This window comes from Pogona vitticeps, chromosome 1 (assembly GCF_051106095.1).
Source record: "Pogona vitticeps strain Pit_001003342236 chromosome 1, PviZW2.1, whole genome shotgun sequence".
NCBI classification, from domain to species: domain Eukaryota; kingdom Metazoa; phylum Chordata; class Lepidosauria; order Squamata; family Agamidae; genus Pogona; species Pogona vitticeps.
The window spans coordinates 265,542,246-265,560,291 of record NC_135783.1 but is presented as its reverse complement, the minus strand read 5'-3'; the positions used below and the strand labels follow the sequence as shown (position 1 = coordinate 265,560,291).

The window sequence follows — 18,046 nt, the reverse complement described above, 5'->3', positions numbered from 1 at the left end:
CCCCTTGATCAAATTTAAGTGAAACATAGAATCTGTTGTTCATTGCACATGAAAAGGAGTTTTTCCTTTGAGTTTGTTTGTTTGTTTCCTTCTTCCCAGAGTAAAATATGCCCAAACAACTACCTCCAGAAAACATTGTCTTGTCTAGGTAGCAAAGCCATCACATTGCAGCTGCCCTAGGATGTGGTTAAACAAACGACATGTATGTCTCTGTGCATTGCTTATGACATGAAAAGTACTGAGCAATTATTGCTTCCACATGCCTGCTACACTCTGTGAATTAATGCCATAGCATATATTACAGATTCTATGTTTCAGTTTGCTTGCCCTGTAATTAAACAAGGACTAAGCTAGATGTATCTGACTGCAGTTAACATGTCTGTTTTTCAAATAGTATCTATGAAACATTCAATCATGATTAGGTTAAACTGCAGAAGCCTCTGTGCTGCAAGGTCGAAAGACCAGCAGTCAGAAGATTGAATCCATGTGACAGGGTGAGCTCCCATTGCTTTTCACAACTCCTGCCAACCTAACAGTTTGAAAGCAAGTAGGTAAATAGGTACCATCATGGTTCCATGTCTAGTCATGCTGGCCATGGAAACTGTCGCTGGCTCTATGGCTTGGAAACGGGGATGAGCACCACCCCCTAGAGTCGGACACGACTGGACTAAATGTCAAGGGGAATCTTTACCTTATATCCATGGGGCTGGCTGGATAGCTCAGTGGTTTAAGTTTTTGCAGAGTCAGAAGTTGGCAGTTCAATTCCCCAGTGTGTCTTCTGTGTGTAGAACCATCCTGTGTGACCTTGGGCAAGCTGCACAGTCCTAGGATGTCCTCAGAAGAAGAGAATGACGAATGACTTCTGAGTATTTTCTATGAAAAGCTTACTATAAGTCAGAATTGACTTGATAGCACATCATCATCATCATCATCGTTGTTGTTGTTGTTGTAGTTGTTGTTGTGAGAACATGGAACATCTATGGTAGAAACCCATGGGAAATAAAAGAATAACAGCATACGTAAGATTTAAGTAATGTGGGTTTTTTCATAGTGGTTTTGACAGGTTTCATAGACCCTTTCTAACTCTATTATTCTATGTCGTCTAGAGATAGATGACTTCCTCTCTCCCCCACCTCTTCCTGGGGGAATACAAGTGTTCACTTTTACTTATTCTTTTCTGCCCCTCAAACTTGAGGTGAAATACCTTTTGAATAAAATGGGGAGAGACCTGGCCTGTGGGAGTAATACCATTTGGCAAGATAGTATTGTACATACAGTAATTGTACTAGGAGATTAATTCCAGAACCATTTACAGCACTTGCGGTGAAAACTGAAGGTGAACATAAGTAAATTAACAATCATGGGACAAGGATAATAGCAGCAATGGACTCACAGCTGCCTGTATATATTAGGTTTTCCATATATGATTACTGAACCTGAGGAATGAAACAGTATGTAGCACTAATAGATTCAAATTTGGGGGGGGGGGCAGGATTAAAGAGACATGGTTGAACAGATAATATTTGGGGGAAACAGGGTGTGAAAGTAAATTATTTCAAACTAATTCCTTTTTACTTAACAATAAAGCTGTAAGGAGTTACATTACGGCCATAACATGATGAAAGATAACTTCATTTCTATTATGGTACGACTGCAACCTATTTGTTAATTTTACAGTTTTGGGGTCAGAGCTTCACAAAATGGTGGAGGAAGACCAGTGCATGGTACAACTGATGGCTCATGCTATGCCTCATGTTGCAACCCTGTTGGGTGAGGTGACAGTTTGTTTTCTAACACATATCTGCAGCTCATAGTATGCAGATTTTTTAAATCAAAGTGTAACTACAGTGGTGCTTCGACTTATGACCATCCCTACTTACGACCATTTTGAGTTATGACCAGCTCCGGCTGCAAAATTTGGCTTCTGTTTGCAACCGGAGCTTCCACTTATGAACAGAAAAAGGCAGGGGGAAAAGGTGGGAAATTGAGTGGGAAATTCAAATTTCTAACTGTAGGTGGCGATGAGGCTGCTTCTTTGTAGCTTTTTCGCCCCAGCAGTTAGAGCAGGGGTGTCCAACCTTTCACCTTCCCTGGGCCACATTAGAAGATGAAAATTTGGTTTGGGCCGCACATACATGTGGTTTGGGCCACATGGGTGGGCAGCCCTAGCCGTCCTCTGCAGCCCCGCTCCAAGTGCGTTTTCCGGCAGCTGCGATCTCAGACAGCAGAGGCTGCCAGCTTTGACTCCGGCGGCTTTATGGGGCCGGGAGGGGGTCCACCTATTGACGGGGATGGCGCAATGCAGTCACACAGCCCCTCTGTCCCCTCCCCTCCCACTCCTTCCTTCCCTCTCTCTCCCCCTACCATTGTGACGTGCCCTGGCCACATTCCGTCCGCAAGCACTGGCAGTGTAACTTGAAGCTTTGGAATTTCTTTAAAAAAAAAAAATTGCACTGGGCCGCATTACGAGCTGACCTGGGCCGCATGCGGCCCTCACGCCGCAGGTTGGACAAGCCTGCTTTAGAGAGTATGCAATCAGAAAAGGCTGCCTGGTAAGGTAAGGTGCTGTTTTCTGCTTTTAAAAAACTGTTCTGGGTGTTTTTGCAGCATGGTTTTGGGCTGGGATGTTATGTTTCTGTGCTGTGATGGATCTTGGGGGATTTATTTGTTTTTTGGTTCCCCCCAATTCTGATGGGTCTTGGGGTTTTTTGTTTGTTTGTTTTTTGCTTCTCCCCCATTTCTGATGGGTCTTGGCAGGTTTGGTTGCTTTTTGGAGTGTTTTCCCCCATTTCCAATGGGGCTTGAGGGGTTGTTTGTTTGTTGGTGCTTTGCTTTTTCCCCATTTCCAATCTGTCTTGCATGCTTCGCTTGCTTTTTGCATTGCTCTTTTTGAATTGCTGTTTTCCCATTTCCGATCTGTCTTGCATGCTTTGTTTGCTTTGTTGCATTGCTGTTTGACTATTTCCGATCTGTTTGTTTGTAATACAATACTTGTCAACAGCATTGCTGTCATGACTGTATTTGGGTGGCGGTCAATTAGAATTTAAATCAAAGTAGCAAAATTACTCTAAAAATACAGGTGCTCTAACTCTTCTTTATGAGAAGCTTTGTTGTCTGGAGCTCAGTTGCCATTGAAGCAAGCAGTTATCTGAAAGAGAAAATGTTTCTGTGTCTTTATCATAGTTTAAAATAGTAAAATCAAAACATTTAAAGTTTGGCATGCATATTAAGGGGACCTTTTGATTAATGTAAGGGCCCAGCTGTGCCTCCTGCGAGTAGAGACAGCCTGTGTGGCCTTGGGCAAGTTGCACAATCTCAGGGTGTCCCCAGAAAAAGGTAATGGTAAATCCCTTCTGAGTACTCTCTACCTGGAAAACCGATCAATACACATAGCTTGATATTTATTCCCTATTGCCAACCACATGGTCCCTCCCTTGTTTCCCCATTGGTAGGTACTCCAAGGTGTACAGCCTATCCGATACGCCTAAACCAATCATGTGAAGTCCCGTTCCTGTTTACATCTCCCATTCCCATATTAACTAGACCCCAGACTTATACTTAATTTTCTCCTTATTTGGTACATGTTCCCCTTTTCTTAACCTTCTTATAGTCATTCTTACAGACCCATATGATTTCCTTATTATTAGTTAGGCTTAATCACTCAATCTTCTTTTCAGTACAACAGGGTACCTCCCTTGTTTTTACTTTCCTCATATAATTTCTCAAGACTTCCCTAAATTGCTTTTGTTTGTTTGTTTGTTTGTTTGTTTGTTTGTTTATTAACTTATATGCCACCCACTCTACCCAAAGGTCTCTGGGCGGCTTACAACAATTAAAATACAATTAAAATACAATAAAAAGATAAAACAATTAAAATACAATTTGTTGGCTAAATAATTAACAAAGAGTAAATACTAATTATTTTACCATGACCATTTACTCAATCATCCTCACCTTGCAGGGACTTGCAAAAGCAGCATTTACCTTCCTATTTTTCTCTCACAGGTGATCAGACCACTCTACATGAATGCAACCACTTCCACATTTGCAGTTACACATGTGGCCATTTAAACAGAGACTAGCAATTATAGTATGCATTAATATGCATCTGCATCTTTTTACACTGTATTTGGCTTATGAATAGTTCCAGTTGTGTTAGTGTCTCTATCTGTGTAGAATGATTGAAACATGTGGAATGAATGGCAGAGAATATATATTTATATATTGATGTGGATGGTTTGGAGAATGAAAGGTGGAGGGTATAATTTGGAAATGTTGTCACATGAGTGAAAATGATGGGTAGAGATGGGTTTTGAAGTGTACTAATAGCAATAGTTACTTGAGAAGAATAGTATAGGAGTTCAGAGGAAATCATATATAAGGAATTGATTATTGATTATTATTTACTCTAACCTGCAACCATACATTTATGTACTAGCAGCTAGAAGGTGAGGTACTCAGATATATCCCACACACTACATCAGAGTACAGACAGAGTTTTAACTCCAGTCCTCTGAAGATGCTGGCCACAGAGACTGGTGAAACGTTAGGAAGATAAACCTCCAGAACACGGCCAAAGAGCCCGAAAAATCTACAACAACCATCGGATCCCAGCCTTGAAAGCCTTCAAGAATACAGTACATAGTCAGATATACTTTAGATATCTATATAACATTTTGAGATTGCAAATCATAATCTGTTTCCTTTTTAAAACTACATATACTGTTTGGGCACTGCCGTAGAAAATACGTGATTTGAGTCTAGTAGCCGAGCGCAGACACTGATAATACTGAGATCTAAATCTTTGTATCAATCCTGTTGGCAGCACATCCGAACAAGACAGTGTTTTTGTTTGTACAAAGTGGTGAATTGTAGCCTGATACTGAAAAGAAAGAGATTAATGCATTTTGGATTAATTTATTTAATTAAAACCTGTCTGTGAGCTGCGGCACCATCTTCCATAACTGGCTAGCAGACATCCCTAGTCTTTCTTAGAGACAAGGCTCGGGGGGTAGGCCTAGAATAGCAATTTCTCCCAAAGATCTCTATGTGCTCAAGGTGGAACATTTCTATCACCTCAGACTACAAACAGTTGAGGTAGGGGAGGGGCAGGTGGGAGAGAAGAAAACAGCACAGGATGAAATAGAGGAAAGTGGTGAACAAGCACTAGGTTGAGCAGAGACAAGCAAGAAGAAAAAAGAGTGGTGAGGATGAGAGAAAGTACTGTAATGGGATGAGTGGAGATAGGTGGTGGGGTATGGGGTTGAGTGGGGAGGGATGGGGAAAAAGTGGTCTCCAGCCCTTGTGATTATGAATATTTTTGTTAATATTAAGCAGAGCATTGATGAACATGGTATGCTTAATTCTTGCCTCAAAATTGATGAATAGGGATTTTTTATAAAATAATGCACGTAGCATGGTAACTTACAGTTTTACTGTCATCGCCTTCATTCTACTTTCTTCTCTGGGATTTATGCAAAAGCTAGAAGACCAATAGAAGAAGTAAATGTTTATGCTGTGCAAACATCTCATTAGTTTGGTGGATCTTCCTAATATACAGTATTTGCCTTGTGCACAACTGGTAACTTGACTCATCACAGTTGACCCCATGAAAGCTGGTGGTAAGATTAAAAGAAATATAGAGAACAAAGCAATCCTGGTCATTCTGTTGCACTGCTGTGGTGGCATCTAGGAACAGTAGAACCAAAAAGAAACCTTTATTTTTAGGGACATGAAGAGCTTCTTATGTTATAGTAGTCTGGTATGCTATTGATCTCATGTATTGCATGACCACTTTCTAAGTTTGAATGTGCCTCATATTGCCTTCAGAGATTACTTGTGTTGATTTCCTTGCCCTTTCTTCATCCCTTTACCCAACATTCCAAGAAAAGTAGGTATCAAGCTTTGCAATAATTATGTAATTATAATCTGGCCTAGCAAACAATCATATGTACTTAAAAGGATAAAAAAATCATTTGGCAATTGGTTAGCAAAACCAATGTGCAAGGGGAATGGTTGATATTATCATCAGTTTAATCTCTCCCTTATCTTTCATAGTTCAGAAATGAAAGGCAATAAGACAAGAAAAGCTTTAATCCAAATATCTGAGTCATATGTGAAATGCATAATCATGGAGTCTTAACTATTTCATGCCTAATGTGAACAGGCTTTGATTTCTATAGGATTTCATAACATTTTCCTTTTTAAGAGTTACACTGCTTCCTAATACACTGTCATTCCAACACATGCACTTTAAATGAATTGATCATTATGGAAGAAAGAATACTTGTATGACTTAGTAATAGCTCAACAATTAGTATCTCTTTTACAGTATTATTATTGTTACTGATTTCCTTTTTACACACTCTTATTCTAGTACATTTTAAAAGTTGAATGGAAATTACTAATTTTATTGAAGTGCATTTTCTTCTGCTGCAGCAACCATCTACTCCAGCTAATCAGGCTAAATGATATATTATCAGGCTAAATGATATATTATTATGAACGATGGGAACTTTGTAGCACCCCAGAGCTTATTAACTGCAGCTACTGCCACACCTAGTCAGCCTCGACAATGGTGGAGAATGATAAGACCTCCATGAGGATGCATGAGCTCCAGCACAGACTCAAGGCTTGGTCATAAAGGCAATAAGAAATGTAGTTGAATCAATTTTGCATTATTTAAATCGATTTGTAAATTCCTGGGTACATGACACACAAGTGAACTCAATTTGGACTGCAGACCAAGTTTTCTTTTTTTCAGCTGGCCAGCAGAGGCTTTTTGAAATGCCTTGGCTCCTAAACCAACTCAATTCATTTTGGTTTGGTGGTTGTGAGTGCTTGTTGTTGTTTAGTCGTTAAGTCGTGTCCAACTCTATGGATCATCAAGTCCAGCCCCTGTCAAGAAGGCGCAGTGGGGAGTCAAACTTCCAACCATACCTAAACCACTGAGCTAACTAGTTCTTATACAGTAGGAAGATATTTCTATATGCTAATGGTCAAACAGACAGTACATTTAGCACATTTTTAGAAGTGCTACTTTAAGTGATAAAATACACTTAATAGTTGTAACATGATTTTTCTGACTCAGGCTGCAACTTGTTATTTGGTTGATAAGTCATGTCCGACTCTTCATGACCCCATGGACCAGAGCATGCCAGGCCCTCCTATCTTCCACTGCCTCCCGGAGTTGTGTCAAATTCATTCTGGTAGCTTCGATGACACTGTCCAACTATCTCATCCTCTGTCGTCCCCTTCTCCACTTGCCTTCACACTTTTCTAACATCAAGGTCTTTTCCAAGGAGTCTTCTCTTCTCATGAGATGGCCAAAGTATTGGAGCCTCAGCTTCAGGATCTGTCCTTCCAGTGAGCACTCAGGGTTGATTTCCTTTAGAATTGATAGGTTTGTTCTCCTTGCAGTCCAGGGGACTCTCAAGAGCCTCCTCCAGCACCACAATTCAAAAACATCAATTCTTCAACCCTGAGTGCTCACTGGAAGGACAGATCCTGGGGCTGAGGCTCCAATACTTTGGTCATCTCATGAGAAGAGAAGACCCCCTGGAAAAGATCCTGATGTTGGGAAAGTGTGAAGGCAAGAGGAGAAGGGGACAACAGAGGGCAAGGTGGTTGATCAGTGTTATCAAAGCTACCAACATGAATTTGACCAAACTCCGGGAGGCAGTGGAAGACAGGAGGGCCTGGTGTGCTTTGGTCCATGGGGTCAAGAAGAGTTGGACACGACTTAGCGACTAAACAACAACAAGTCGTCCTTACTTTCTGCCATCAGAGTGATATCATCTGCATATCTGAGGTTGTTGATATTTCTTCCGGCAATCTTAATTCCAGTTTGGGATTCCTCCAGTCCAGCCTTTCGCATGATGTATTCTGCATCTAAGTTAAATAAGCACAGAGACAATATACAGCCTTGTCGTACTCCTTTCCCAATTTTGAACTTGTTCCATATTTTCAAATTAATGAAGCCATTGATTTAGTGATGTATCAGTTACTTAAAAAAATACTGCTGAAAATTTAACCACAGTGTGTACCTCAAAATGAATGGAAATTGAGTCCATTCCAGTGTAGCTTCCCAAACTGGTTTTAATTACCAGAAATACATCAAAGTAATTTAAGTCAAAGTGAACACGCATACTGATGTATATACCATGTGACTATAGACTAATATAGAAAATGTTGGAATGGGACTCAATATAATTTAGCAGTGTGACCAAGCCCTGAGATGCATCCATCCTCTTTGGGGTAGCTACTGAAAGTGACAGTGGTGGAGGAGGCTATAGTGGTGACACTCAAACTACTTTTTGTTAGTAATGTGCAGTAAGTGGCAATGGTAACCCTCCACTGAAGTTTCTAGCAATCTTCTCCTCTGGTGACATCATCTCTCTTTTACCTGATATAATGTATGCAACAGGATTTTTGGCCTATATAAGACAGTCTATATACCTTGGCTGTCCTTTGCTGAGCTACTTGTTTCTCATTTGGTGTTACGTGTTTTATAGGGAAAGTCATTAGTCTTATTGGAGAGTTATGGCACACTATAGTACTGCAGTTTTAGCTAGTAGGTTGATTATATATAGAGCTTCATAGTGACCAATGAACAAACATCTGGCTTCTTTATAAAAAGGAAATATGTGAAGATTTGTGGTGCTTTCTACTCCTTCTCTTTCCTGCTCTCATCTCACCTCCTTTTTCTTTCCTCTCACGGTTTTGTCAGCTACAGCTTCAATCCAGGTAAATTGAGAGACAGGGCCAAAGCACATCAAATAACATGTTTACTTTCTTTTCTTTATACAAAATATCAGCAAAATGCTGATACTATAAAAATGCACAGATGAAACCTGATTGGGACAATTTAGATAGTGTTACATAGGCCTCAATTATTATTTTTTTCATTCATTTCCAAGGTTATGAAGAGAGTGTGCAGGCCATTTGATTTCAGGCCATGGTCTTGTTACACAGTAAATTTAAAAAGACACATTTTAGTTCGTGCCTTCTTGATACTAAAGTGTTTTTCCTATAATGGCTTGGATTGAGAGAAGCCTTTGCATTTGTGGAAAGAAACACTTTCTATTCACAAAAGAAGGAACTGGGATCTAGTGGAGCCTTCAACTCAGAGAAGGAGACTGAAGTAGTTTTTACAGATTCCTCCTATGCTGTCCCACAGGGTCATCTCCCTCTGTAGCATACCATCTGTGCATCTCTGGGCATTTATTTACTCTTGTAAAAAAAGAAATAAACCTAGAGCAATATAACAAGAGAGTTAAATTCAGTATAATATTTGAACTATGAGAAGGACTAAGAGGCCCCTAAATTAAATCCATAAGACCCCCCCCCCTTTCTGGTTTCCTTTCTCTAATGTCTAGAACCTCCCTTAAAATGGCAGCAGATAGCACCAATGTGAAAGTTAAGAGGTTCAGCGTTTCTTCCGCCTCTCAATTTGAGAACAGGGTTGTAACATGTATGTAATTGGTTCTTGAGTAAACAATTTAAAATGTTATGTTTTAAATTTATATGTCTCCTAAGGGGAATAGTGATGCCCTAAGAAGAGTAGAATGTAGTAGACTGTTGCATGCTATACCCAAAGAGAGAATGCAAGTGCCAAGATACTTTAGAAAACTATTTTTGAGTTGTTTGTACTCATGTGTTTCCCTTTTTATGCAGAGCATTTGAGGTCAACAGCCAGGCTAACAGTGAAGATGGAATAAAGTACCTTTATTTGCCAAGACATTCAGCTGTGATTCAGAAGGTAAGTTTACTGATTATTTGTATACAACTTCTCTGTTGTGGTCAAATGCGCTGTAAGAAGGGAACAGTTCTGCAAGCCAAGCATTTCTAAATAGTTTTTCCTTTTATGGAATAAAATTCCTTAAACATCACTTCCTGGGTATGGTAATCTCTAAACTTCTCAGTCATACAGAAAAGATTTTTGAATCCAGCAATGAGATCAGAGCTTTGAGGGTCAGGATTAATCCTCTGACTCTCTGTTTTAAACAATGAGGTTCTGGATCATGCAAGAACTAAATGAAATCCTTTTTGTATTATATTTAATTATAAAATGAGAAGGACAAAATGTAGCAAGCTTTGGTTTTATTTTCTTAATTTATGACATATATAATCTGGACCGAAGTCTTACAGATTATAAAATGCTGTTCTTTTAAATGAGGAAAGTTGCATTCCTTAGATTTTTATGCCCCATTAACTCCAAGGGGTTTCCTTTTTGGTTCACTTGCCAGTATCGGTTGCGGCTGCACAATGGAACACTTTTATAACTGGATTGATTTCTGTTTCTCCCAAGAATACCACAGGACAGCCAGAATTATATATGTGTAATAAGTTACATTTGTCATGTGCATCTGCATTATCCTAACTCTTCCTCCTCATTCTGGAGTGCCTGCATTAGAACACAGAAATGTTAACATTGGTCTGTTGTTAAAGGTAACATGTACTAATGTGATTCCTTATGCATTTAGGGATGGACCGCCCTGGAGATCCTTTTAGAAAGGATTCAATTATATCTTTGATAAAACAGACATCTGCATATAGTGTTCTGGATCTGCCAGTGCTGATTTTCCACATCAGTTTCAATGAACATTGATTCTCATGGCTGGGGACAAAACATTCCAAAACAGAGGAATACAACCCTGTTGATTTTCCTTGAGCTGTCAACAGTTTTGGAAGTCATTAGCCAGAGTCCTAGAGAGTTAGTTCAGTGTTGGCAATTAGGGATTCTTCCTGTACATGGATGCTCTTCTTCTCACAAAAGTGGTATTAGAGATTTTCTGTGTGATGCTGTGTCATCCATGTAGGAGCCCCATAGAGTTTAGTTTTAGCTCTTATGAAATTAATGAGTGAGGCTGTAAAGCAATTTAGAGTGCATTGACATCAATATATTGATGATGTCCATTTTTATTTCTCTTATTTTCTTCATCCTGAGTAGAAGGGCTGTAGGAGTTTCTTGGCCAGGGTTTGGTCTTAGTAGTATATGGGGGCTAAAAACCTGAAGTTCAACTGATAGATTCTGTTAGTAGAGGGGTCTTCATTCCACATGTGTGGTTAAGGTATTGTCTGGAGGTGGAATAACCTGGAATCAGTTGTTCATGCTCTGAAACTTACATGTGGGCTGAAGACATTTTGAAGACATTCAAGAAATTTCAGTGAGATGTCAAACTGGAAATAAAGCTTATAAACATATTAGAACAATCCTTTCTCAACTTCACTAGCTTCCAATTCATTTTGAGCAAGTTACAGAGTTCATTTTGTTCATAAGCCCTATATAGCTGAGGAATTTGGGACCTGCTGCAACACCATCTCCAATATGTACTTGCTTGTGCTTTACAGTGGTCTGAAAAGGTCCTTCTGAGTGGTTCGCCAGTCTGAAATATGACCTTCCCCCTCCTTCTGCCTCTGGTTATGTGATGCTCAAGCTATAAATTTTCACCTGGTGTGCACTCTGTTTTCCCTTTGGTGCCAGATGAAAATGCTTTTATTCTTCCAGATATTCCTGTATCATATTATATGTTTTACCACTGGATGAATTGCTAAGATATTGCTGCAGTATCTATATTTGTAGAATATACTAGTAGCATTATACTAGTACTTTACTAGTACTGTATATACTTACCTGTGCTTTTGAACACTTTAGGTATGCTTTCTGACTAGCTACAGATATACACATATCTACATTTATAAAATTAACTTTCAGTTTTGGGACAATTTTTAATTTAAAAAGTGTTCCAAGAAGTAATGTGCATAGTTGTAATTTAATATTTGGAGTGCTAGCCAACCTGTACTGTGCACAATTGTAATATATGCATAATTTTGTGTGTGTGTGTGTGTGTGTGTGTGTGTGTGTGTGTATAAAATATTTATTTTTACACTTGAAAGGCAGGGTTTTAATGAAAGTATGTCACTATGAATGCTAAATATTTCTCAAGAGTAAAGTTAAAGAAAATACCCTGGGAAAGAAATCTTATTTTTTCTGAAGAGACTTTTGAAAACACCTTTGTCCCAGAAAGACAAAGAAAACACAATATTCCCCCCAAAAGGCAACAGAAAGCTGCTACGTGAACAAGAAAGTGGGGGAGGGGGAGGGAGTGATCCATGGGGCATGCAAATAGTTCAAAATTGGAACTGTCACAATTTTTATAAAAATTACCTTCAGCATGTAATGCTGATGGCACTGACATATAAGTAGAAAGCCTTAGAGCACTTAGGTACATTTATAGACATGATTTGTACATTGATTTCAGTGGGGGGGAAAATAAGATCCCAGGCTCAGTGACACAGAAATAAAATCCCAGGCTCCATGTCAGGAAGTTCTTAAATTGACCGTAGAAACCACAAAACATTACATGTTTCCTAAAAATGAAACTAGCTTTCTAGTATGAAGACAGGAGGTAGAAAACTTCACTTAAAAATAATGATAATAAAGATTAAACCCAAGGCTTGGAAGTGACTACAGTAGTTACAAACAGCCAGTAATTTCTTCCCTGCTGTAACTAAGACATAATATTGCAGTTGTCATTTGGCTAGTTGTAACTTTATTATTTTTGGTGGTGTGATGATAACATTTAGTAATTTTTGTAGCTGAGCATGGGCACAGTCAGTAATAGAAACAACATGGTTTAAATATTGGCACATACTATGCCTTTTTCTGTCATAGTCCATTATGGGTCTTACAGGGATGACCACCGAGAAAGGAAGAAAGTGTGTTAAACCACAGGTCAACAAAATGTAGCATTCAGGGATTTGTAGGAGCTAAAAAGTATCTACCTGAAATTTAAAAAAAAAATAAGTAAGTAAAACTTATTCTCCGTAATTATAGTTATAACAGTAGCTTAGACATTATGCTGGCAGCCACTGGAAGGATTAGACAATATTAGATACATTTCTCTGCGAAGTGGAGCCAGAAACTTAAGAAAAAAGGGCTTTATGCTGTGTTATGTTCCTCTCTTTTCCTCCCAGCTCACAAAACAGTGACTGGTAGTTTCTTAAACTTTAATTGAAAAGGTTGGTGCTTAAAATCTCCTCTCTTAATGTAATTTGAACCTTTTAAGGCAAGTGGTCATTTTATGCATTTTATTGTAAGCAGAATTGAAAAAAGTTTCTTTTTTGTACAGACTCACATAGACTATGATGTAGTAGCTGAAATCCTGTTGCTTAGCATTGTAAGTCACAACCAGAATAAACCATTTTAATCTGTAAAGATCTGGTGAGTCAATTCCTCTGTAACCTCCAACAGGATTTCAGTCAGTATTTCAGAATCCCTCCCCACAAGCACCACAACTAGAAAGGCCTCATAAAATCATTCACTGGCTAGAAACTCAAGCTGCCAGTCATAGAGTTATACTCTTGTCACCATTCTGTTGCTTCCCTTATATGAACAGCTCAGGGAAAATGTTGAAGATTCTGATGGCCAACAAGTCTTTACGAGCATTCAGTTTTGGATTGAGTTCACTGGAAGAGATTCACTGTATTTTTCCATTTACAAGACGACCCACAGTATAAGACGACCCCCTCTTTTCTAACACCTAAATTAGAAAACCTGAGGGCAGCGGGCGCACGGCCCTCTTTGATCCTCACACCCTTTCCCGGCTTCCTTTCCCGCTTTCTAAACCTTGCGGAGTTTAGGAAATGGCTAATGCAGCCATAAAAGGGCAGTGTGTCCGCGCCCCTTTGATCCTGACGCTCCTTCATGGCTGCCTCAGGATCAAAGGGGTGCAAGTGTGCTGCCCTTTCACGGCTGCTTTACTCTGTAGCTTCGCAAAAGGCAGGGAAAGCGGCTGCCTACCCTGTATAAGACAACCTTCAATTTTTGGTCCAATTATTTGAGTAAAAAAGTCTCGTCTTATACACAGAAAAATATGGTACTTTAATCTGGGCATCTGCTGAACCTTTCCAAATCAACACTATTTTCTCTTTGGTTCAGGATTTGTCTGAATCCAAAGCACTTCCCTATCAGTCAGTTATGTCACACAAAAGGTAGCTAATCTGTACTGTACGAACACTGGTTTCTTCTCCAAAGTTCATCAGAGTTTGCTAGATTTTGCAGAAATGTGGCTAGTATATATTTATAAGCAAGCTCATCCTCAGAATGTGTATATGAAATGTTCTGTATACGCAAAAATACATCCATATTAAACACATATTATTATTCAAAATGTTTTCCACAAATGGCGTGGTTGCAACATATCTCACCGTAACCATGCCTTTTCTCTTTATAAGCATTCTAAAGACCTAATATAACTGAATTACAAAAGGGAGCGCTCTAAAGCTTGTCACTAAGACCTTCCGTGCAGTAATTCAAGGAATGTTGAAAAAAGCTTCTCCTAATGGCCTTACTATGTTACATTAGGCCTTGAAAGTCCTAGTTAATAAAACACAAGGAGAAACATAAGTTGTTGCTTTAAACTTTATTGCTGCTTGTTATTATAAACTGATCCCAGTGTTAACAGCCTGGTTTTTAAATGGATTTCATTTGTACTTTTGGCATCTCTTATAGTCTTGGGATCACAAGACTCCACAGGGCTTATCTTCAGAGGTTAATTTGAAACAGACGTTCTCATCAGTGCATGGTCTCTTTAGTCTCTGTGGCAATCCAACCTGCCCTTCACCTCCCATCATGCCAACTCATCCTGAAGATGTGCAACAGCCAACTGAGGCACAGCACTCCATTTTGTCTTCTCCAGTCACAGTGAGCAATCTTTATAAATCTACTACCATCAAAGATTTCTGATAAAATTCTGTATGTTTTATGTGAGATACAAATATTTTAATATATTTAGTACTGTATGTTTAAAAACTGAGCTTGGATGTCACCACTTGTCGCCCTTTCTGTGGCATTACAACATTCTTCGTTTTCTCCATGGTGTCTAATGGTGAGGAGAACATTAATAACAACATCCCTAATCTGCTGCACTCCAGATGCAATGGGCTACAACTCCCATTATCCTTTGAATGTGGAAGTCTTAAATTAATCCAACACATTACAAGAGCACTAGGCTGGAGAAGGCTGACCTTAGACAGACTCTTTAAATGGCACTAAAAAGGGGAGCTACTGGTCTGACCTGCTCAGCCTGAACTATTAAATATATTCATCTTAAAATTCTGAAGTATAATCTATGTTGATAACAAATTGGAATTTGCGTAGTATGATGTAATATGTGCTGTAGTCTGTTCATATTTACTTTGTGCTGGGAAGGAATACTTATTTCATTTTTTAAAAAAGATTGTAATCAGGGCTATGGTTAAGAACCTAGTAGAACTGGCCGTTACATAGATGGAGATGTTTTACCATTTGTTTTCTTTAGGTTTTGGCCAGTTCCAGTCCTGAAGCAACTTTTGTTGTAAGAAACATTGAGAGCAGATTAGCCCTTGCTGTTGTGTGTTTTCCACATTCAACCAGATTATAATGGGCAATGCTTGGGGTATTCTATGAACAGTCAGCACTGCCTGAAACAATGTACAGAGGAATTCTTAGTTGAGATAAAAATCAGACAGCAGTCGTGGCAAAAGTTGGGGTAGATGCCCTTTTAAAAAGGGTGGGTGAGACACCCAGCATTTCTGGCTTTTTATTGCAGAACCAGTCCATTGTGGGGTGTTTTTTTAAACTATACCAACAGTATACCATACAATGTATGATGCATACAGAAATGAATGTACTGGCTTGTTGATCATTTGATACAAATATTCCTAACTCTCTAATTACACCTCAAAATAATGTACATGTTGGATGACAATGCATAGAATGCTTGAAAGAAAGGCCTTTTATTAAAGTGCAGTGTTGAATAAATGCAACCAGAGATTTGTAAGCCTTTAGATCAGCATCTTTAGCATTTATTTCATCAGCTGGCTTTTAAACCAAAACAGATCATTCTGTTCTCTGAGATGTGTTGAAAACTTTAAAACCAATGTATATCTGGCACATTCAGTTTTACTTTATCATTGTCTTCTAAACCTAGGACAAAGTATTCTACACTCTGGATAAAAACATCCGCTACTTTTCCTTTAACATCATAGGAAAATACTGAACTCTGCAGTGATTTGTCATGCATTCTGACACAATTACACGTTATGTGCTGAGGGCTAGTTTCCTGGTTCAAGATAAACAACTTACTTGTGCTTGAGCTTAGCAAGCAGTCTGTTGACAGGCACACAGCACAGATCAGAGCAACCTTCATTTTACTCTATTTTGCATATAGCTATATGTCCCAAATCTTTGCCATCCAGGTATTGAATAATAAAAACTATTCATTATGAGAAACTAGCACTGTGTGGGGAGTCAGGGTGATGATTAATCTCCCTTAATTGCTGGTCACTGCACATTTTGTACACTGCTAATTTAGGGATTGTTCAGACAAGCATTTGTCCCACTTTTAGGTGCATGGGGTGGATTGGTACACTCTTTTTTCTGGCAGGCACATGATGTAAATGCTAAAATGGACCATTTTAGCCCCAGAGCACCCCAATCCACACATTTTTAAGGCTTCTATTTTTTTGGTGTGGGTTGGTACACTTTAGTCCATATGCACTTGCTGGGAATAAATTAAAATTGAGCCTTGCAGTTGTCAAAGCTGCTAAGGCCCTTCTAGTTTGAATTTCTAGTACTGCGAACTTTCTTAATAAATCAGCCACTTCATATCAATAAATTAAACGCTTCCCCTGTTCCTTTGAGAATGGGCAAGGGAAGTGAAATAATTAATGACACTGCTAGACCATCGCTGTTGCACTTTGCTGTTTTGATTTTTTTAAAATCCTCTGCCTTTGTGTGAAGTGCCAGTCTAAACCATGGCTGTGGGCAGTTTCTCAATTGGTATTCCACGTAAGGCAAAGATTTTTTTAAATTTTTCTAAGTGATTCAGTGCATCATCACAGTTCTAGCACAAGCAAAAATAATTTCACTTCCAACTGGATGGTTTGGTGAGATATCAAGGAACTTTTCTTAGTGCCTTCCTCTGATGGCTGTTGGAGCCATTTGCCCTCTCCCCACTTTGTGCATTACCTTGCGCATGCATGCACACGCACACACACACACACATGCACACAAACGTGCACATAGCAGTGAGGAGACAGGGGTGTGTGTGAATCTGCCCAAATCCTTTTTCCTGTGTGTTTTTTGCTCCTCCTCTCTCTCCTGCTTGTCTTACCTCTCTTCCTTTTTTTGTTTCCTTCTTTCCTTCTCAATGCAGAAGGAAGGGGGGGCTCCCTTACTCACCTTCTTTCTCATTTCCTTGTACAGAAGAGGAGGAGCTCCTTTGCAGCTTTGTGCTGCTGATCCCTTGTTTTGTTATTGTTAGATATCTCTTGCTTCTTTTTCCCTCCTTTCTATTTATAGTGTTCAATTGAAAGAGAAAGTGTTCAATTGACAGTGGAAGGAACTGGAGGATTGCTTGAGGTCATTATGCCCTTTGGAAGAGAGGATCATGCCAAGGGTTGCTTGGGGTCCCTCTGACCCCAAGCAACCCTATTTAGACCACACCAGCCTGCATCTAAAAGGTCCAGTGTGGTTGTATAGCCTCTTCTAATGAGTTTCCAGTTTCTCATAGCGTTGCATACTCTTACCTAGAAAAGGTCTGTTTTAATCACTAGGTAATTTTATGAGAAACTCTCTCTCTGCTAATTTTAGCATTACAAGGAAGAAGCAGCCAGCCATTCTTTGTCTTTGAGGTATTCTGTCCCAAAGGGAGAATTGTTTAGCATTCTGTGAAACAAACCAATGAAGTACATTGGCTGAAATTACTGGATCACAGAGTAAGACCTATGCAAATTATTAAATACCATGTAAACGTTATCACAACTACCTTACCAGAACTTTTGGGTGTGGCAGACCTGTGGAAGAGTACTGTTTGTTTGTTTAAATTATTGTTACCCCACCTTTCTCCTTAAAAAGAATCCAAAAGACAATAATTAAAACTTAAAAACAGTAAGTATACCAATAATTTAAAAAGAATCAAACAAATACCACACTAAAGTGGATTCACACTCATTCTTCGATTCATTGGGTTGTTTGCATATTGGTAATAGCATTTCTAAT

The 18,046-nt window shown here is 39.1% G+C and overlaps 1 protein-coding gene across 1 annotated transcript in view; it reads left to right on the top strand.

Moving 5' to 3' along the window:
• The window catches only part of IRAG1 (inositol 1,4,5-triphosphate receptor associated 1), a 114,919-nt gene that overhangs the window by 53,945 nt on the left and 42,928 nt on the right, over positions 1-18,046 (top strand). Inside the window, exons 15-16 of the mRNA XM_020789930.3 lie at positions 9,676-9,760; positions 14,516-14,707. Of these exons, the coding sequence (XP_020645589.3) occupies positions 9,676-9,760; positions 14,516-14,707 (277 nt within the window). The remainder of the gene's footprint in view (positions 1-9,675; positions 9,761-14,515; positions 14,708-18,046) is intronic.